This window comes from Lates calcarifer, linkage group LG5, assembly GCF_001640805.2.
Source record: "Lates calcarifer isolate ASB-BC8 linkage group LG5, TLL_Latcal_v3, whole genome shotgun sequence".
Lineage (NCBI taxonomy): Eukaryota > Metazoa > Chordata > Actinopteri > Centropomidae > Lates > Lates calcarifer.
The window spans coordinates 7,957,102-7,978,831 of NC_066837.1; the positions used below are offsets into that span (position 1 = coordinate 7,957,102).

The following is a 21,730-nucleotide window of genomic DNA, read 5'->3' on the forward strand; positions in this document are numbered from 1 at the left end:
ATCTACCTAACATCATGAACTGGCAGCTGTAACATTAAAATGCTGCTCATATTGCATCAGTAATAATAATATGTAATAATATATTACTGATAGATGACATTCTCCTGCATATGCCATTATTTTTAAAGCATCTTCACTTAAATTTTCATGCCTTAAACTTTTGTGCAAAAGTAATGTTTTGATGGATCATATAGACACAGTTTCAATTCTTCTCAGCCCTTGTCATGATTAAATGTTAAATATGCCAAAGACTGGGCTACAAGATGTAATTTGTAAGACATAGTGACGTATTTTTATTTACTGTCTTTCAAATGGAAAAACACCAGTTGTTATTAGTTTGTTAGGATATTATTTCTCACAATTTAATTGTCAGATTCTCTACAACATTTCTAAACGTTTGAAGTTACAGTCTGTTTAAGATGAGGGACACATGTAACTATGACTCAAAGTTGTCTGACCACCCCATCTCTTCCCTCAGACGCTCCATTCAACACTGCTAAAGGTTATGAAAGCAGAGCACGCCTCTGATTGGCTGTTGCTGTAGAAACCTCCAGTCTCACTATCATCACTCCATCCCGCGGACCAATCAGAGACGCCGCTCGGCCCTCCGACGTCAGTCTCCTCTCCTTTCGGCCAATCAGATAGTTGGATATCACTGTACTTCTCCCGGGCCGTCCGCCTCTCGCTCAGGTAGACGGGACGTACCGCGGAAAGGTGAGAAGCAAACGTTGTTTTCTACGCCAACTGAAATATTTAGCGGACTTTTCTGCTGCTGTGGTAAATGTTTATTAGTTATTCGGGCGTAAGGATCCAGAATGGAAGCAGAAAGTTGGGTTGCCACTTGTGAAATTCTTTAAAAGATATGTAGGCCTGTGCTATTTGAGACAGACGGTTTTTTAAATAATAAACACTTCTTCGAGTCAGTGTGCAAAAAGTAGTGACACACTAACTATTGTAAGGGACATTAATGTCGCATGGGTCAAACAGAGAGAGGTAGCAGGATGTTATATCTGTCGAAGTCTTTTGTATGGGATTATAACAGACTTGTAGAGGCTGTAAGTGTTTATCATTTTGGTGCATTGAAGCGAAGAAGTAGCTGCTCAAACAGTCTGCTATTACTGCCTTTCTGCATGCTTGCAAGTAGTATTTATTGAATTAAATAGCGTTTAGCACTGCTTGCTTGGACACATTAGACAGCTATTTTTATGGTACAATGCACCACGGCTATTCTGCTCCAAATTAATAATGAAAACCTGTAGGCTACAAGGTATAAAAACTGATGTGGAGATGTGGTCAAAAGCTATAATGCTGTAAAAAAAAAAAAAAAAAAAAGAGGAAGAGAGGAAGAAGGGACTGTATATGTGCAGCTTACTGTGGATTATCTAATTAGTATTTATAGTGAACTTTACAGCACGCATGGTAAACAATAGTCTAATAGTCAGATTTATTTGAGTTTAATTTTTAGGGGTTTTTTTGGTTTTGTTTTTAGGGGCACTTACTCCACTACATTTGAGAGCCACAAACTTAGAGTGCACTTTGTTGACAGCAAGTCTTTTATATGGACAAAAAAAAAGTGTTTTTGCACTGTGTTACTGCTGCTGTTACTGAGGTAAAGGATCTGAATAATAAATTGACATTAAAGTTAAGAGTTTAACAACAGTTAACTACTGTGCATGTGGAGCATAATAAAGCATTGAATTCCTATAATTTAACTGATTAATTCCTGTGAGTTATAGAATATTTTTGTTCTATATTTCTATGTTTCTGATGTATTATCAGTGCCATAATTAATTAAATTCCCTTATATTGAACCATCCTATTTTTCATTAACCCTTCTTTAGATATGATTATGAAATGACCTATGTTGTTTTTGTGGTGGTTTTCCAGTCTTCTCTCCAGACCGGCAGTCACCTCGCGTTGTCCATCATGGCGGTGAACGGCACGGCAGACATCTTGAGCTCTGCCTACCTTGCAGTGGAGTATGTAGATGCAGTGCTGCCACAAAACCCCCTCCAGCCCTCCCTGGAACGTGCCTGGGGCTACATGCTGGACAACTACACCAAGTTCCAGATTGCCACCTGGGGGTCGCTCATTGTCCATGAGTTCATCTATTTCCTCTTCTGCCTACCTGGCTTCCTCTTCCAGTTCATGCCCTTCATGCAGAAATACAAAATCCAACAGGTCTGCGTGTCTGTTTCTGGTTGTTGGAAATTATTTTATTGCTACAGTCTGAGGTTTCTCTAAATAATAACATTCCCACTGTGTGTGCAGGACAAGCCAGAGACCTGGGAGAAACAGTGGAGGTGTTTCAAGATGCTGCTGTTCAACCATTTCTGTATCCAGCTGCCTCTCATCTGTGGGACCTACTACTTCACTGAATTCTTCAACATCCCGTACGACTGGGACTCCATGCCGCGCTGGTCAGTGTCATGACAGTAATACACACCTCAATGCATCACATTCAAAGTACTTTAGATATGACCTACTGTAAAGTGGAGTAGTTCTGCTGCTACTCACCCATTTTTCCAACTTTATTGACAAAATATTTAATACAGTGTACAAATAGCACAGAAGCAATATATTACACAAAGCCTTATAAAGAACATACAGTCCAACAACAGACAAGGGTATAGAGGATCTACATAAGGCCCAATAAGAAATAAAACTACATTATGACAATCAGTAAAGAGAGGCAAGGATTAAAAGAAAATAAAGTAAATAATGAATGAAAAACCCACAAGTTTTACATTACATAATTTCAGACAATGATCCAGTGATGAACTTAAGGAACTTTTATTCTTCATTTGGCTTAAAGAGTGCAAGAAATTTCAGATTTCTGAAAGAAAAGTAAAAGTAGAAGGTTTATTAATGAAACGTAAAATATGTGTGGCAAACCCCTACCAAAAAGTCTGTACCACAGGACAGTGAAAAAAGATGACAGTCTTTCTGGCCATTGCCAAAGTTACAAAATGTGAACTATTCAAGTACAGGGCAGTATTTTAAAATGTGTGATTTTGTGATATGTGATGTATTCGTACAGCCAGGTTTTTATCAGTCCATTTTTTGGGAAAGTGTGGTTGTGCCCAGCTTTGACATCACTGTCAGAACAGTGGGAGCCCATGCATAGATGGTTTATAAACTGTCCAAAATTATAATATTGACCATTAATATTGAACTTTGTTTTACAATAAAAATGATTTATGTGAAAAAACAGATTAATAATACATTATCTAGCCTGATACATCCAGTTCATATCTTTTTGGAGATGTAGTAATGCACATTATTAATATGATGTAGCCAGTTATTTAGAACTTGGACATCTTTTTTCTTGTATGTTGTTGTTACTGTGGTCTCCTGCATTAAAGTTCTCTTTGGGATGAGATGAAAAAAGGATTTTGAATTGAGCTAATGGCTTTTATGGCCTTTGTTTGACTTGTTGGTTAGAATAACTCACTGAGCGCCTCTCTCCCTCTCTCGTCGTCCAGGCCGTACCTCCTGGCCCAGTGCTTCGGTTGTGCTGTTGTTGAAGACACCTGGCACTACTTCCTCCATCGCCTGCTGCATCACCGCAGGATCTACAAATACATCCACAAAGTCCACCATGAGTTCACTGTGAGCAAAACACACAAGTGATAAGATAAATAAACACAAACACACCACTTTCTGGTTAATCTCTCAACAGCACAGTTACTTATTAAGCACGCTGTAGCTCCCATTCATATGATAAAGTGAGTATAAACTCGTCCTGGTGCATTAACAGTCTCTCCACTGTCCTTCAGGCTCCGTTTGGCATGCAGGCAGAATACGCCCACCCTGCTGAGACTCTCATCCTGGGAGCTGGCTTCTTCATCGGCATCATGATCTTCTGTAACCACGTGTTCTTCCTGTGGGCCTGGGTGTCTTTCCGTCTGCTGGAGACCATTGACGTCCACAGGTGGGACACAGTAACAGATTCCACATACATGTGCACACACGCGCTGTAACTGTCAGTTTCTCTGCCGCCCGTCTCTCCTCTCTCTTCTGCCGGAAGACTCTAATCTAAACCTCCTATCTTAGAATTGGCTGTTAATCATTTAGACTTCTGTGTTGTAACTGTCCAACCGAGAGACCTAGGGTGCCCAAACTTTTGCACATGCCACAGTTTTTAAATTTCTCTCTATTTCTTAAGCTCATGAAGCAAAAAGTAACAGTAAATGCAACACTGCAGGGGTTTTTTCACTTAAAAAATCAGCAAAATATGGAATTTTCCCAGGGCTGCTCAGACTTTCACATGCAGATGTAATTATTATGACATAGAATAATACAATAACAAAACTCTTCACACACTGCTACTTTAAGCACTAGAGAAACAGAGCAGCAGTTCCCTCACTGCAAACAATAAACAGTGAAATGATGGTTCATGTGAACCTGCACGTTTCTCAGTCAGTAACTCGTGAGGTCGACCACTAGAGGGCCTCAAACAACACCAGATGTCACTGTCACACTGTGCTGTTAGGTGACAAAGAACTCCTTTAGGCTCATTGTAAATCAAATATATGCTTTTATATATTTTTGGTGGAAGTTTTTTTGATAGATAAAACATAGATGTATGCAGGAAATTAAAAACAATTGAATACAAAAAACTTTGAAGACACCAAACAAAGTTTACAGACTGGTTGTATAAATAATATCAGAAGTTCTTGGTTAATCAAGCAAGTTAACTCTTGAGCTTTGATTATATGTTTTTCTAAAACACGTTATTTTAGATTTGCCTTTTCTTAAATTGCTTCATAGTCAGTATTGCTGTGTTTTTGTTGCTCTCTTACTCTTTCTTTGTATCACAGATCTATGCAGCTTCCTGTTTTTTTGTCTTTTTGTAAAATACTTTGCACTTTCTTATCTTTTTGATAAATGCTATAACTCTTTTTAATTTTTTATCTTTTTCTCTCTGTCAGTGGCTATGACATTCCCCTGAACCCTCTCCACCTGATCCCTTTCTACGCTGGCGCTCGTTTCCACGACTTCCACCACATGAACTTCGTCGGGAACTACGCCTCCACCTTCACCTGGTGGGACAAGCTGCTGAAGACAGACAACCAGTACAACAAGTACCAGCAGAAACAGGGGGAGAAGAAGGAGCAGTAAACCACTGGCACCTCCGTTCACACTCACACGCCCCGGTTTTGTCGGGAGGAGGGATGAGGCCTCGAGTCTCACAGTGAGCACACAAACAGTCGCTGCTTTCCTCTCAGTACACTTAGTAAAACACACACACATACACACTGAGGGTGTACTTTAAATGAATAAACTTGACTGTGATTTGATTCTGAATCGGACTGCATGTTGACTTCAGTCCACCTTCTGTGCCTTTCTGCAAAGGAAGTATTGTTGCCTCCTTCTGTCAACAGCTGCTCGCTGAATAAAAACCATCAACATCCTCATTTTGATTTGTTGCTTTGCTTTGTCATTGAATGAAAGGAAAAGTTTCACCGCAACGTTTCTTGTGAAATGCTTCTGTATACCTCTGAATGTCTCAGCACTTTAGCGCTTCCTGTTGAACTGAGTCATGATGACACAGTTTTTGCTCCTTTAATGCACCCTCTCTGACTTCTTGAACAAGTCAGGCGTGTTTGATGCGCACCCATGTAAATTTTTAATGAAAGGGGATTGGCTCATATTGAACTTTCTTGGTTGTTCAAGCCTATTTTGTGAAAGACTGTAACAATAAATAGATGCTGTTTTAATTTTTACAAAAAAGGAAGCCTTGGAACATGTTTTGTTTTTCTGTTTTTGTCATATTAGAATAAAATATTTGAACAAAACTGAGCAGGAGTTTGGTTGTTTTCAGCAGTTTTATTTGACTGAATGTAATCAGATCAGATAGTGATGTTTATGCTGCTGTATTAAGTAGATATTGTCCATTATTGACACTATAAGAGGACAAATTTCTACAGAGACAGGGATCACTGACAACTCAGACTTGGGTGTTTAAACATCACAGATCTGAATCTTCTCAGTTAAGTGTTTCAGTTGTTTTGCTGTACACACAGTCAGTGTGTATGGAAGGGTAAATGGATGATTTCATGAGTGTAATATACAGTAGGTTCCCTCTATCTCTTCTCTGCTGCACTGTGGACACACCCCGACATCCCCCATCCAGCACACACAGTAGCATCAAGCCAGCCAGCAGCAGCTGCAACCAAACAGGAAGTGTGTTTCATTAGCTGGATTTATCATTTTGGTCAGAGCATAACATGGATCACCTGAAAGAAAAAAAAAACTATTGAGGTTTTATGGAGGCCTGCAACAAACAATAATTATATCCTTTATTGATTGATCTGTTGATGATTTTTGCTGATTAATCAATGCACTGTTTAAAAAATGTCAGAAAATGCCAGGAGCAGTTTTCCAGAGTAATTTTTAAAAATTACTTTTTTGTCCAACCATCACACAAAACCAAAGGACATTTCATTTAAAGTGATAGAACAGAGATAAAAGCACCAATTCTTCACATTTGTAAAGCTGGATCAGCTAACATTTGACATTTTACCGGATTAAACAAATTCATTTTTTGTAAATAGGGAAATTAATTAACTGATGCTCTCAAATTAAAAAACAAAAGCATCTCCTTTAATTCTAGCAGTAATTCACTTTGGCTGTTGCTTGGATGACATAACATTGACCTGCAATAAACTAAAAAAAAAAAAAAAAAAAGCAAGATGAAATAACATTTCATAGTAACGTGCTGAGTTTTATCAACTTACTTGGTTATTTCATAGTGTATAGTTGGTATTTGTTTAGTGAACACCTTAAGTCCTCATATACCCTTTTTTTCACAGTCTATACTCCTCCAAAAGAATATCCTCTAGAGGTAACTTCTGTGTGAATTGCGCTATATAAATAAATTGACTTGACTTGACTTGACTTGACTTGAGGTAAAGGCATATCTTGATAAGACCTTATTAGAAATGCCTCATTGCAGTAATGACCTTTATTTTGAAAATCGTGGCCGGAAATGAACATGTTGTGGCAGACTTTACACTGGAGGTTGACAGGGAGTCTGCGCTCAGGTACAGCAGCGCATCACACTCAGAGAGAGGAGGAGAGACACACAGAGAGAGAGAGAGAGAGAGAGAGAGAGAGAGTGATATTTATAGCCTAAAGCGAGGCTGCAGCACAGAGATAAGGCTTGGGACCAAGCCGCAGGCAGACAGGGCTTACAGGGAAAAGAGGACACGTCAAAATGAAACAGTTCCTATCGGTAGTTTTATTCGGGGCCGCCGCGGTCGCCCTGGTCAGCGCGGCCGGTACCGACGGTGAGATCTCCTTCGAGTACCACCGTTATGAGGAGATGCGGAAAGCGCTGGTGTCGGTGTGGCTGCAGTGTCCGACCATCACCCGCATCTACACCATCGGGGAGAGCTTCGAGGGCCGCGAGCTGCTGGTGCTGGAGATGTCCGACAACCCCGGGACGCACGAGCCTGGTCAGTTTTACGCATACACGAAGTCTTGCTTCATACTGCGGTGAAGGTGCACCCCCACCGTCCCCTCTGTCTTTGTAACCCCCCTCCCCCCCGCTTTACTCTCACAGTAGGAAGGAACCCATCACCATCACACGCTGTGATAACACAAACTCATCACGCACCATTGCGCATAGCACCTTAGTTATGCTCTTCTAATTATTCTGCGAGGGTTAATAGAGAAACGAGCTGTGTGACTGATGTCGCTGAAACGGCAGTTGGGTGGGTGGGGAGCGAAGCGCAGGTGTTCCGTGCTGTGCGTAAAAACGGCGAGCGCGGGGCCTGCTGCATTACTTCAGAGGAATCTGGTAGATGATAGATTGTGGGATCAGCCACGCGAAGCCGCCATTTTGCTGGTTTGATAAGGATCTCATCGTGCTCATCCTGAGTCGTGATTCTGAGAAAACGTCCCGAAGGCGGCGGGGTCGTGCCACACGGCTCGTTGGGCAGCGTTTGTAATTAACGATCCTTTCCCAATCAAAAGCAGATGTGTCAGCAGTAACTGGCTGCAGTGTCAGAGCAAAGAGTCTCACATAGCGTTCAAAGAAGGAAGCCTTTGACTGAATAATAAATGAACCTGGAAGTCATGATATGTTTATGTCAGTAAGGACTGGATGGGTTGTGTCATGACTTCATCTCCATCACACTGGTCCATGTTGTCAGGACTGGACCGGACCTGTTTGTGTGAGGGGACAGTTTACACACCACAAGACACAGGAAGTGCACATGAGGGCAACCACCATTGCTTTCTTGAGATGCAGTGCACCTTCCTCTTTATCTTTTTAAAAAAGTGTATTTTTGATGAGTTTATTGCTTTAGGACTGTAACTGCATCTTGAAATCCACCAGGTGGTTTCAAATGATCAGCTGGAACAGAAAACTGTCAAATTAACAACATCAAAAACTGGCTTCCATACACTTTTAAAAGACATCTGTTTGTACCTGGAACTCAATAGCTTTTTGGAAAAACAGAGAGGATGTGCCTGCATCAGCTTCAGTTGTTTGTGTGATAAACTTTTCTCTGTTGTGTTTTCTTTAAGGCTGGAATTAATGCAGACTATACATGATCAAATTGTCTAATTTCTTAGCCGTTGACGGGTTATTTCTTAATATCTAACATTTAATAAATGGTGGACTGTAATGAAAACACCAGGGATAAGGATGCAAATAGATCCAGAGCTTCATTGTTTTATCTCTGGGAAATGTCAACAAATCAAACCAACTGTACTCAGACCAATTTTTCATTGGGCTTCAATCCATCTGGGAAAACCAGAAAGCTACCAGTACAGTCAGGTACACTGTGTACTTCTGATAGCAAGAGGAACACTGTTGACACCAGGAGCAATAATGCAACATTAATGGGTTAGGTGGTAGTACATTTAACCTTTCAAATGAACCTTTAATGAATGTCCGGGCGGGAACAGTGTCAGTGATTCCTGTCCAACTTGCCAAACACAAGCTGACACACTGCAGGAAGTGATTAATTTCATCACAGTAATCCTGAAGCAGAGCCCTCAGAAGAGAGGAGAGACTTTGTCTGTAATTACTGTATATATAGTTTACAGTGTAGTTTGTGGGATTTCAGCTGTATGTCTCGTGTGGCGTTTTTGCGTAAAGGTGTATTTTCTTCTCTGGGTGTATTTGTGTGGTCTGTAACAGTGCACCACAGGCTTAGTGTGTTTTGCAGCTCGCATGGTCACAGAGCCTAATGACCGTACGTACGCACTAAATAAGCCTGTAATAGTCTGGTGGGTGTGCACAGGCATGAGTCACAGTAGCGATGTGGAGGCCTTATTACTACCAGATGAGTTTCCAAGCCGCTGCTTCACCAACAGGGGTAGTCGCCTCCCCCCCCTCCTCTCCCCTTCTCTCCCTCCATCTCTGCCGAGCAAAACATCCACAGCGAGAAGGAGGGGGATGAAACAGAGAAGGAAACAGGCAGATGAGCTCCAGACACTGATAGGGCAAAGGAGAAGGAGGGAAAAAAAGGATGATGATGGTTTCAATGTAAGGGGAAGGAATGATGATAAATGAGTGTGTGAGACAAGACGAATAAAATCTACAGAGACCTGGAGACGTCTCTCAACCTCCCTTTAGCGTGCCCTGCCTAATATTTTATCTGACCCTGCAATGTGTTGAAACTCTAAGGTGGAGCCGAAATAGCGGTTGCCAGGGCAACAGATCGGCTTAGTGCACTGAGCTGACTGGCAGCTCGGGGTTGGCTGGCTGACTGTGCTCCGGAGGATGATGGTCCTGAGCTCATGCATCTGTCAGTAAGCAGCCATCTGTCATACACTGCGGCACAGGAAACTGCCTATAGCCAAGAGTGTAAACATACTGGTTACATATTAATATACAGTGCATGCAGTGTAGGACACGGGCAGTGCTGGAAAGCAACTGAGGACATGAATTACTGCACTAAAAGAGGCTGTTATCATTTTTATATCAACAGTGACTAGTTGTATCTGACAGGGGTTACTCATAGTGATGAACTCACAGAGAAATATCACACAAATTCGCATTTTAAATGTTTTGGTTGACTCTGTGCTCTCAGGCAACTGTTCCCTGTAAAAAGCTCTGAAAACAAACTGTTTGCTAGTTGTTCCACCTGGCAGCAACAAGCAACAGACAAAATTAGCAACTAGTAAGTGAAGAAAGTAGAACAATTAGCCACTAAAGAGCTGGATTTAGCCCCCTCAAGAAGCTGGTGGAGTTCGAAACTGAGAGCGAATATTAGACTTACAGTATACTGCATTCACACAATAACAGAAGAATGGAAAAAATGAGAGAAATACCCGTTACAAGGTCTTCGAAAGGAAATGATATATTTCATTCATCATGTGAACATAAACATGACCCCAAATGAATGCTAATGTTACTCTGTGTTTGCTGGATGTGTAAAAACAACTGCTATGTCAACTTAAATGGTGATAATATATCAGATGTTGTGTTTATAGTTTGTTTTCACAATGCAGGTTTAAGGCAAAACGTAAGGCTGCAGCCAGCAGCTGGTTAGCTTAGCTTAGCACAAAGCCTGAAAACAGCTAGCTAACAGGTCAGTTTTCTTTTGATACTTTAAGTGGTCTACATTTTGATGGTGGTAGCCTACACATTAGAGTTTGAATGAAGGACTTTTACTTGTAATGATGCATTTTTAAAGTGAGGTACTGTTACTTTTACTAAAGTAAAAGACCTAAATACTTCTTCCACCGCTAAACATGGGTGACATGTTTTTTCACATGAAGGAGGTGTTTACATCTCACAGCTGGATCAGATTTGAGTGTACACAAGCTAAAAAAAGGGGGTTTCTCCTCAGTGAAATGGGCTCTGGCTAAACTATTTTGACTCTGGTGTCTGGAACTATTTACAAGGCTTCTAATATGAGCAGAAACCCTATCTTGTAATGGATTGACTTTGTCTGAAGGTAAAAAAAAAAAAAAACAGTCGTGTCAGTATGAAGCGCTGCTTTATCCAGCATGCTGTAGACTCTGTAGATCTCATGTGGTCGAGACTGTCATAAGACTCCACACTGGACTGTTTTATCTGACGACAGAGGAAGTATGTAATCCCCAGTGAGCACGCACACAGATGCATAGCAGCCAGACACTGCTGGATACAAGCATATCAAATGACATATGGTATATTGAATGTAAAGTGGCTATATAATGAAACATGTTCTTAATAGAAGACAGAAAAATGGAGCAGTGTGTGTAAACCCTGTAGATATTTGAAGAGTTTAGCTTTGAGAAACCTACACTGCAGAGATAGCAAAAACAGCTGACAAGAAGGAGGAGCGGATGGGAGATAAGAAAAAAAGGAATGATGATTGAAAAAACTGGAAGTATTTAGGAGTGTGAGCATGATGAGGGTGAAAAGGAGAGGTGAGCCAGAGACCGTAGAGGGAATAAGGGAGAAGCAGAAACGGAAAGAGGATGAGAGAAAGGCCAAGGCATCAGCCAGAAGTCATTTATAATACATCAGGCACCCGCATGCATCCTCCTTTACCCTCTGTGTCTCAACATCCTGTGTGACGTCTCTTCGTGTCGTGCTGTGTGTTGGCCATACAAGTAGACCAGCAGACAGCCAGAGTCCCACCTCCTTTCATAGCCTCTCGTCCACCGGCTTCTGTGGATGTTGATGGGATTTCCTGTCCATTTTTCAGGCTTATTCTTTGTCACTCTGTTTGCAGTCAGCTTTTGTAACTTGAATGTTAGCACACAGTTCCCACATGGCTTTGACTCTGTACCAGTGTTAAATGCTAAGAAATGTATTGCTGTTTTATCATTGTTAAAATGAAGAATTTTACTGTCTTGTACAGGTATAGAGCATCTTTGTGTTTGTGTTTTGGACTGTTTGTTGGACACAAAGTTCGTGTTTAAGATTAGGATTGTCATAAATACGTACAATAACTATGTAGTATCAATGTAGAAATTTTAAAACATGTATTTGCAGTGTTTCTATTATGAAATGGATGAAAGAATTCAATGGAATATAAGAAATCTTATTTTTAAAAAGAGACATCCCTTCCAGTCACAGAAAGTAGTAAAAGTGAGACAAGAAGAGCACCTATAGCTCTCAATAGCACTCTGAAATGATTTATTTGACCTGTTTTGGTGCTTTGTCTGTGCTGTATGTGTATGTGTGTCTCTGTAATATCAGATGACAAAGCTGCCAGTCATCCAGAGCTAACACACTAGTTGTATATGAGTGTGTGCGTGTGTATGAGCACGAGACAGACGCAGAGAGAGAGAGTGTGTTTACTCAACCTCTGAGCTGATTTGTCTCCCCGAGCACCTGCCCCTGTCAGGGTTGCCACAACGACTGAGAGCCTTCTAATGTGGTGCTTCCCTAATGACGTTGCAGCTGCAGTCATTATTACGTGGTTGCCCAGGAGACCATATTGATTGCCTGTCACACACTTCTGATAATTCCTGACAAAGCGTAGCACGATGCAGTGGGTTTTTCCCCTCATTGGATGAAATATATTGACCTGTGGGGAGCAGGAATCAGTTAAAGGGAGGAGAAGAAAAGGCAGTTTATCTTTATGTGTGCTAAAACAATTAATTAACAATTAATCTATTTAAATGAAATATTTTCATCTTCTGTGATGTGAAGATTTGCTAGTTCTTTATGTTCTGGGTCATAAAGAGAATAAGTTTGGGCTTGGGACGGCTTGTTAGACAAAACAAGACAGAAAGAAAAACATACATAAAACAGCTAATATAAATAATAATGGTAACAATTCCAGTAATACTAATAATAATAATTTGTTTGATAAATACGTCTTTGCTCACATGGATGTCTGCCTTGAAGGTTAAAAATCATTAAATTCCTGGGAGCGCTCTATTTTCACCCTGCACACTTTAAACATTTGTACATTAACTTATTTGAAATGTTGTTTTTACATATAATGACTTCATCTGTGAGCTTTGCAAATTGGAACTTGCTATCACATGTTTGTTTTTAAAAGAAGGGAACTGTCTGAAAGAATAAAAGCTCTACTTGGAAATAGCTCTAATCTAGAAAAGAGGGAGAAGACAGAGAACAGAGAACAGTTGACCTGAGAAGATAAAGGACATTTTGATTTGATCCACCTCCGCAGTGACACATCATGCTCGCCATCGTGTAAATGCATCCTCTGGTCAAAAGTGTGAACATAAGAAGAAGATGAAGAAGAAGATGATACAAAAAGAGTAAATAGAGCTGTTACATAAGTGTGAGTTAGTAAAAATGATAATTAATTAATGGTATTAATACAAATGAAAGTGTCATTGGGAATTTATGCAGCACTTAGCGCCTCCTCTTGGATGCTGAAACACATCTTAAATTCATCAATATCTCTATGTGTTGGCACACACAGTGACTACAATCGTTTCCGTGTATGTCAACTGTTCTTCATGTATTAAACATGTATAAGCTCTGTTTTCTGCCACACACTAACATGGACATCAACTACATAAAAACATGTTTCCTAAGGGAGAAAGCAAAGGCCTCTAGATACTGAGCATCTGTGTAATAGCTTAAATCATAGTAACTCATTTTGTCAGAGTCGAGCTTCAAAGTGTGTGTGTGTGTGTGTGTGTGTGAACGTGTGAGTGCATGTGTTTGACAGCTCTGTCAGGCCCCTGAAGCCTGTAAAAATCATTCTCCGACGTCAGGACGGAAAGAGTTAATTGTGGTCTTGAAATCATTAGTAGCAGCTCAGAGAGGAACCAGATTCAAGCATTTTAAAAATAACCTGACTACCAGATGTGTACTGGGCAGTGTGTGTGTGTGTGTGAGTGTGTTACTCACTCATGAAGCCGCTGGGATTATTTTAGCGATACATCAAACGCTCAGAAATCAGCTAAAAATTGATTAAAAAAAAGATGCAAATGTGACAATATTGGCACTCTTGCATCGTGAAAGCATCATTAGTCTGCAGTGTAACTTCACACATTAGTTTTAATGAAGTGAAAAATGTAAATAGGAGAAAAAGAAGCCTTGAAAATGCTCAAATCAGAGTAGAGGCAGAAAACACACACAAAAACCCCCAATAAAAACAGGACCCCTGCTGCATTTTGGCTTCAGACACACACACACACTCCTCACCATCTGCTGGTCTTGAGCTACATTTCAGAACTCATAACTCTGAACAAAAGATTTTTTTCATCACTGCTCAGAGAAGTTCTTTGTTGTCGTACAGCCCCAGAAAGCCACTAATCTCTGGTTTGTAGTTAATCAAAAGAGTGTGTACTGTAGCTCGTACTTCGTCTCTTTGTCATTTTGTAAAAGGACTTTATATAGCTCCTTTGTAGCACTTGTCTTTATCGTGTGCTCTTTTTGTATTTGTATACATGAAGAGAAGAGAAGCGAGGCTGATTAGTATATGAAACAGATGGTGAGAGCCTCAGTCATTAAAACACAGTGATATAAATAGCTCTTAAATTTAAAACACAGACAATATGTCCAAGATAAAGGACAGGAAAAGTAAAGCAGTGTGGTTGTGTTTTTATGCCCATACACTGACATAGATTAATCCACCAATGTGTACTTTCATATTACACTGTCTAAGGAACATAAAGACAAAGTGTAGCAGCATATGTGGTGTTCATTAGGGATCAGCAATACCACAAATTAGATTTTGAATAACCAAAACCAATACAATACTTTATATTATAAAAAGTGACTGATGTACTGTTATGTAGGAGAAACTAGAGAGTCATAATTTATGAGATGAATCCATCATAAACAACTTTCATTATCACTAAATGATGGCACATTTCCCATTTTTATGTGTTTTCACATGTAAAAATGTTCATTTAAGATTATGGCTTTTTGTTCATGTCACTCTTTACTGTGATGAAAGCGTTATTTTTGGTTGTCTTCTTTGAGGACGCTGACAACATGAGCTGAGAGGCTGACCGATAAGCTACATTACAAGTGACATCCAGGTTGCAAGTGTCCCTGAGGACCCTAATGTTGTCCGGGAGTCAGTCTCTCTGTGATTTAGTCGAATCTGATCTGTCACTCGGGCGAGATTCAGGCAGAACAGTCTGTGACAGTGTCACCCAATAATCCACCGTCTCTCGGTCATTATTGTCCAAATGGAGTCCTGGACTGCAGTGTTCAGTTGTGTTCAACCCTTCAGCTGATGAGTCAGTGTGTTTGTCACTGCTGGAGTGTGAAGGCCCAGTGTTATAGTTGGTCTAGAGGGTATCTGTGTCCAGGGTAACCTCCGTAACAAATGAGGACGCTTTATCAGTGACCTTCTCTTGGTCCAAAAGAGATAAAGGAAATGTTTGTTTCCATGACGACTGACTGAAATCACCTTTTCACACAAAGAGTGACGTTGTTGTGATATTTCTCTTTGGGATTACGTGGCCAGGTGTGTTTTGTGAGGGTAAGTGTGATTGGTTTAAGCTTGTCATAGATGCATTTGGTGTAAATCTTGTTTGAATCTTTCCCCTCTTTTAAAATCGTGTGTGTCTAATTCAAATTCTGTTCAGCCTCTCATCCTCAGCCATAACCAGTGCACAGATGAGGGCTGAATACATAATGTCGAATTATAGCACCTGTGTGTGACGCAGTAACACAGCAAGTGTGTTTTTGTTTCCTGCAGGTGAGCCTGAGTTTAAGTACATCGCCAACATGCATGGCAACGAGGCAGTGGGCAGAGAGCTGCTCATCTACCTGGCCCAGTACCTGTGCAACCAGTACCAGCAAGGCAACGAGACCATCATCGACCTCATCCACAACACCCGCATCCACCTCATGCCCTCCATGAACCCAGACGGTTTTGAGAAGGCCGCCTCACAGGTGATGACACAGCATGACAAAAACAAACACTATGTATGCACAAACCTGATCCAAGGATTTAACGCCAGACACATTAAGCCTGTAAGACTACAAACACTGACTAAGTAACTACAAGTCTTGGCTTTCAATTACACATATGCTGCGTTTAAGAATGGCAATTGCTAAAGCTCAGCACAATCTCTGTCTGTCTGAACATCCTCTCCTGTTTCCTGCTCAGCCTGGAGAGATCAAGGATTGGTTTGTGGGCCGCAGTAATGCGCAGGGTGTGGATCTGAACCGTAACTTCCCTGATCTGGACCGCATCATTTACATCAATGAGAGGGAGGGCGGAGCCAACAACCACCTGCTGCAGAACATGAAGAAGGCCGTGGATGAAAACACCAAGGTATGCAAACAGACACACATATGAAGACAGTCTAAGTGACGTAAAGGCTGGAGTTAATTCTTATTGTCTAGAAATCCCATCAACAAAACATCACTCAGTGCTTTTTGACTGCTCTACCTTGTCTTTGGCTGTCAGACCCAAGCCCATTCATTCCTACTGAACACATAAATCTTTTAAAAATGGGTCACAAATATCTAAAGTTTCATTTTTCTAACAAATTAATTTTAGCATGATAGCATGTTTTGTTTTTGTTTTGGGGAATAAATTGTGTATTTATTAGTAATTATTTTCAGATCGCCTGTTTAGTTTTCTAGTGAGTGATTTACAGCTGCAGGATGTTGGCTGTGGGACTGACTTTAAGCAGCTACAATCAATATTTTAGAATAAGAGCGCATCAAATGACTTTGTGAAAGGGGTCGCTTATGGGGAATTATCTCTCAAATCTGCAGCTCCCCTTGTCTTTATGGAGCTTTATGGTGTGTTTTAGCTCACTGTTAAACTGTCTGACCGTCAGCCGTTTTGGTTCACTCTAAACACTCTCATAGTGTTGTTTTTGGTCATAGCAGGCAGCTGTTTTCAGAGAAAAAAACTCTATAAATCACTGCACTCTATCTGCTCAGCACCAAATTGCAAACAAGTTTAGACAAGACTTACTCTGTTGCGGTGGCCAGAGACACGACTCTAAATGAATGATAATGTTGTTGCGTAACTTCTGGATCTTTAAATAAACTGCTATTAAGTTTGCCATATCAGCCTAAAAGGTGGTGTTATGTCAGCGTAATTTTCTCTGTTCTGCCCAAGCGGCAATTACAAAAATCAGTTACAGCAGGTTTGAAATAAATTTCACTGCCCATGGTCATTGTGATGAAGGAATATGTAACGCAGTGCAACAGTGTGGCTCATTAATGTGTAACAATAGTTTTTAGCTACAAAGGATCTAATGTATTTCACAGAGGAATAACCAATACCAAGTTTTACTTGTTGGTTAGATCAATTCATTGTTGGTTTTAGTCTTAAAGAAAAATATAGAATGTAGTCAGTTTTATCTTTTAATGCTTTATAAGACATCTGGTGTATGTAGTTGGATGTGGTGATAATGCAGATTCAGAAATGCCTCTGACTCCTTTGCAGGTGCAGCATGTATGTATTTTTATATACTGGTAATTTATGATGTTTTGCCTTTGCAGCTGGCTCCAGAGACCAAGGCAGTGATCCACTGGATCATGGATATCCCCTTTGTCCTCTCAGCTAACCTGCATGGAGGAGATGTGGTGGCCAATTACCCATACGATGAGACCCGCACTGGTACATAAACACACACAATCTCATACACACCCTGTTTGTGTCGTTAAATTGTATATAAACTGTTCCCTTCCTCTATATGAGAATGTTTCCACAGATTTAATGTAATAAATATTAGACCCTTAACAACAAACATTTTATTAGTTTTTCTACAGAATGTCGTAACTCTAATTTAAATCAGATGGAGAATGTTTCCTTCTATGGCTTCCTGTGCATTATTACCCAAAGTGAACAAAATGTGTTTGCGCAGGCAAAGGTTTAATGTGTTGCAGATGCAGGTGTTCAGTTGATACTTTATCACGGCCGCTGTCTAAACATTATGCACTTGTTTGTTCCCTTCCCTCTCATTTCTCCTTTAAGGATCCACTCACTGAGTACAGCGCTAGTCCAGATGATGTGATGTTCAAGTCTCTGGCAAGGGCCTACTCCATGTACAACCCAGTAATGTCCGACCCTCACCGACCCCCATGCCGTAAGAACGATGATGACTCCAGCTTCAAAGATGGCATCACTAACGGAGGGGCCTGGTACAGTGTGCCAGGAGGTAAGCAACAACAAGCTCCCTGTGTGTGTGGCTCTGGTGATTGTCATATAAGAAGACACTTGATATGTTAAAACTGGCCAAGACCTGGTCAAACACTGACCATGACCACTAACCATGGTTTTCTACCTCTTCGGTGACTATATTTGAACATGTAGAAAATTTATTATATCCGGTTATAGGACATTTTTAACCCAAGAAAAAAAAGTATTTAATAAGATCCCTTAAATTTGGTTACTTAGGAATTGTGACTAAGACATGCATTGAAGGGGTTGTCAGTTGTCAGTGCTCTCTGCTGGACAATTAAAACCATTGCATATCTTTAGCATTTCTGCACTGTATAGGCATTTACAGCAGTGCAGATACTGGAAATCTGTTCATATAAACTAGACCATGTTGACATATTGGCAGGACTTTCCAAATTCATTCTCTCTCCTCACAGGAATGCAGGATTTCAACTACCTCAGCAGCAACTGCTTTGAGATCACTCTGGAGCTCAGCTGTGATAAGTTCCCCAATGAGGACACACTCAAGACCTACTGGGAGCAGAACCGCAACTCACTGGTCAGCTATATTGAGCAGGTAGGCTGCATACCAGGACTACAAATAAAAATCAACATTCTCATCTCTTTTCATTGGTGTATTTGATGAAGCTAACTCAAAAATAAAACTATGGTGTTCAACAGAAAATGAAAGACAAAACAAGTGTGTTTGTCATTGCCAAAATGGCCGCCTTTAAACTACACAAGATGCATTTTCTGATTTGATACCTTTATGATTAAAGTATGTTTACGCTAACCTGACTAAAACTAACTGACCAAGGTTGGGGATTAACTTTTGATAGGTGGTGGGACACAATCCATGGTCTCACAGGCACATGTCCCAACCACCCACCTCAGCCTTAGAGGATTGTGGTGGTGAACATTTCACCACTTTTACTAACATAACATTAGTTGCTCTAAGTGTTGTCGGGCTGTTGTTTTTCACTATCATAATAAAGTCAAAATTTTGTTTCATCTTTCTCTCAAAGAGTACATTCAAACCCCAAACAAATGCATTTCTGAATCTTTCAACCAAACTTAATATGCTTAATATGCTTCTTCTTCTTCTTGTGCGTCAATGTGTGTGTTGTACATAGGTTCACCGTGGAGTCAAGGGCTTCGTGCGTGACCTCCAGGGCAACGCCATTTCCAATGCCACCATCTCTGTGGAGGGTATTGACCATGACATCACCACAGGTATCAGCATCCAGTGCAAATTTAGATATACACACATTTTGTAACACTACACTACACATGTACAAGAGATGTAATCATAAGATGCTGCAATGCCTCCATCTTGTGGACATGATGGGTACTACACCATTTCTCATTTTCTACCACTTGCACCTGCTCCATGATGGTTGGAATGTGATTATTACCTGTTTTCCTGTTAACTCTGTTTGTTGATCAAATGTATCAATAAGGTGATCTGTATTTTGTAGCCAAAGATGGAGATTACTGGCGCCTGCTGGCTCCAGGAAACTACAAAGTAGCAGCTTCTGCTCCAGGATACCTGACTGTCATCAAAAAGGTGGCTGTTCCCTACAGCCCTGCAACCAGGGTAAGACTCACAGACAAATAAAACAACCAAAACACGGCTGTGTTGTCCTTTTTTTCCAAAAGGTGACTGCAGTATGTAGTAGTAAAAAGTTTTTGAACGTCCTGTACCAGTAGCACTTTCATTTCTGTCTAAGGTAAACACAAATGAACTGTAAATATTATAATATGTGTTAAAGACTTTAAGTGGAAAAGATGCAATATGAAGCTCCTCTAATAGATAAGAAAATACTATACATCTGACTGATGCTTGCACCATCTTGTCTGTCCTGGTTTTAACGTCTCTCTGTTCTCTCTGTTCTCTCTGTTTCCGTCTCAGGTGGATTTTGAGCTGGAGTCTCTGATGGAGAGGAAGGAGGAGGAGCGGGAGGAGCTGATGGACTGGTGGAAGATGATGTCAGAGACACTGAACTTCTAAAGCGTTTGTCTGGTTACTGATCGGACCGTCCGCACATCGATGTAATATATTCAACATTCTGTGTGCCCGTCCACTCTAAAAGAAAAAAAACAGGAAAAAAGAATATATTGTCTCTTATTTGTTTTGTTCTCTTTCAATCATTATTTTAATTGATTATATTGTTTATTAATGTAACGATTTGCCTCATACTCCTGTAGATTGTTTAAATATCCTGCACAGACACAATGACGGACACGGGAGGAATTTGCAGGCAGTTTGACGGCAGTGAGATTGGTGTTGATTCCTGTGGTGTTGTGTTCTTTATCGTACACGTGATTGAAAACCATAGCACCCATCTATATAACCAATGAGTGACTGAGTAACAATGTATGTAAAAGAGCCGTTTACATCATTAACCACGTGGCTCTGTTCAGAAGAATTTGTCATTTTTCCTGTTTTAAATGTCTCTGTTTCTCCAGGCTTTAGTACAAACACACAAATACACAGCCCTTGTGCACACAAAGACACACACCCTTTTACTTCCCTGTAACTGTAAACACACGCTCTGACAAATACTTTTCCTCTGTTTCTTTCCTGTAATATAAAAGAATACAACTATGGTTTTGAGATAATCAGGGACATTAAAAACACTGTAAGACCACTGTAAACATTATATTGTAAACAATCTATACAGGCAAAATCATTATCCTGTATGTTAGTGATGTTGAGATTTTTTTTTTTAACTGACTGCAGCACAGCTTTGATTTTAGCACAAGGTGAATGGTTATAATATATACTGTATTTATGAAGTAGATATAGCAAGAACTGTCTGGTTTTTGTAACAAAAAATTTAAAAAACAATCAAAGAAAACAAGGCCATAACACCTATAAATCTGTCCACCTCAAGTCTACCCAAAGCCATTCCTTTGTATGTGCACTACACAGGGAATACTATAGTACATAAGGAACTGTGGTAGAGTAGTTGTTTTTCAACTATATACTAACACTAAGCTTCTGAGTGGACATGGAAAGTTTAGCTGACTGCATGGATGCAGTTCTGCTTGGTTTGAGACCACAGAAAGAATTTAATGAATGTATAGCTATAGAAACAGATACAAAATGTAAAGAATGAACTGATCAATAAAACTCCCCTCTTTATGTTGTCAAACTGTAGTGTTGTCGCCTTTTTTTCTTTCAGGGATTATTCTTCAGACAGAAACAGGCTGCAGGATATAAATACAAAAGTACAGATGAATTCAAAAGTAAGGCAATGAATGGTTTATAAAATAAAATCAATATTTGGTGTAACCACCCTTTAGAACAGCACTAGTTCTTCTATGTGCAGTTTTTCAAGGTACTTGGCTGGTTGTACAATATTTTAAGTACTTCTATATTCTTTCAAATAGCATATTTATGTGGAAAAAAATTAAAACAAAAAATTGTTCAACTCAGTCCAAGTAACCTGCTAACTGAAACGTTTCTTATCTGAACAGTTTCAGTTTCCGTGCATGCGGTCGTTTCTATTGCTGGCCGCTAGGGGGCCCTGAAAATCAAATTCAGAGATTTGTCTATAAACACATAATTAACGTCAGATAATAAACTAAATAAACACTGTATCGCTGCATTGTGGAGTTGGACCGTTTCAGAGTTTTCCATCAGTTTCATTCTCAGGATGGAATGGGCGGGTCTGAAACGGTGGCTCGATGACGCA

General features: G+C 40.2%; 2 protein-coding genes across 2 annotated transcripts; both read left to right on the forward strand.

The window, feature by feature from the left end:
* The first annotated feature begins 564 nt into the window (after positions 1-564).
* On the forward strand, positions 565-5,420 carry msmo1 (methylsterol monooxygenase 1). The gene is made up of 6 exons (XM_018690891.2): positions 565-714; positions 1,888-2,181; positions 2,272-2,420; positions 3,486-3,612; positions 3,780-3,934; positions 4,935-5,420. Exons 2-6 carry the CDS (start codon positions 1,927-1,929, stop codon positions 5,122-5,124), a joined length of 876 nt encoding a protein of 291 aa, XP_018546407.1. The 5' UTR covers positions 565-714; positions 1,888-1,926; the 3' UTR covers positions 5,125-5,420.
* A 1,632-nt stretch (positions 5,421-7,052) lies between these two features.
* On the forward strand, positions 7,053-21,187 carry cpe (carboxypeptidase E). Its single transcript, XM_018690936.2, is given in 10 exon segments — positions 7,053-7,463; positions 15,600-15,796; positions 16,014-16,181; positions 17,369-17,486; positions 17,844-17,854; positions 17,856-18,027; positions 18,467-18,606; positions 19,163-19,262; positions 19,508-19,626; positions 19,942-21,187. Coding segments are annotated over 10 exon segments (1,365 nt in total). The 5' UTR covers positions 7,053-7,222; the 3' UTR covers positions 20,041-21,187.
* Positions 21,188-21,730: the final 543 nt, after the last annotated feature.

Excerpts from the sequence above, each read along its gene's own strand:
- msmo1 (XM_018690891.2), top strand. The coding sequence starts at position 1,927 with ATGGCGGTGAACGGCACGGCAGACATCTTGAGCTCTGCCTACCTTGCA. Across the intron at positions 2,182-2,271 it reads AGAAATACAAAATCCAACAG|GACAAGCCAGAGACCTGGGA; the intron begins GTCTGCGTGTCT and ends CTGTGTGTGCAG. Across the intron at positions 2,421-3,485 it reads TGGGACTCCATGCCGCGCTG|GCCGTACCTCCTGGCCCAGT; the intron begins GTCAGTGTCATG and ends CTCGTCGTCCAG.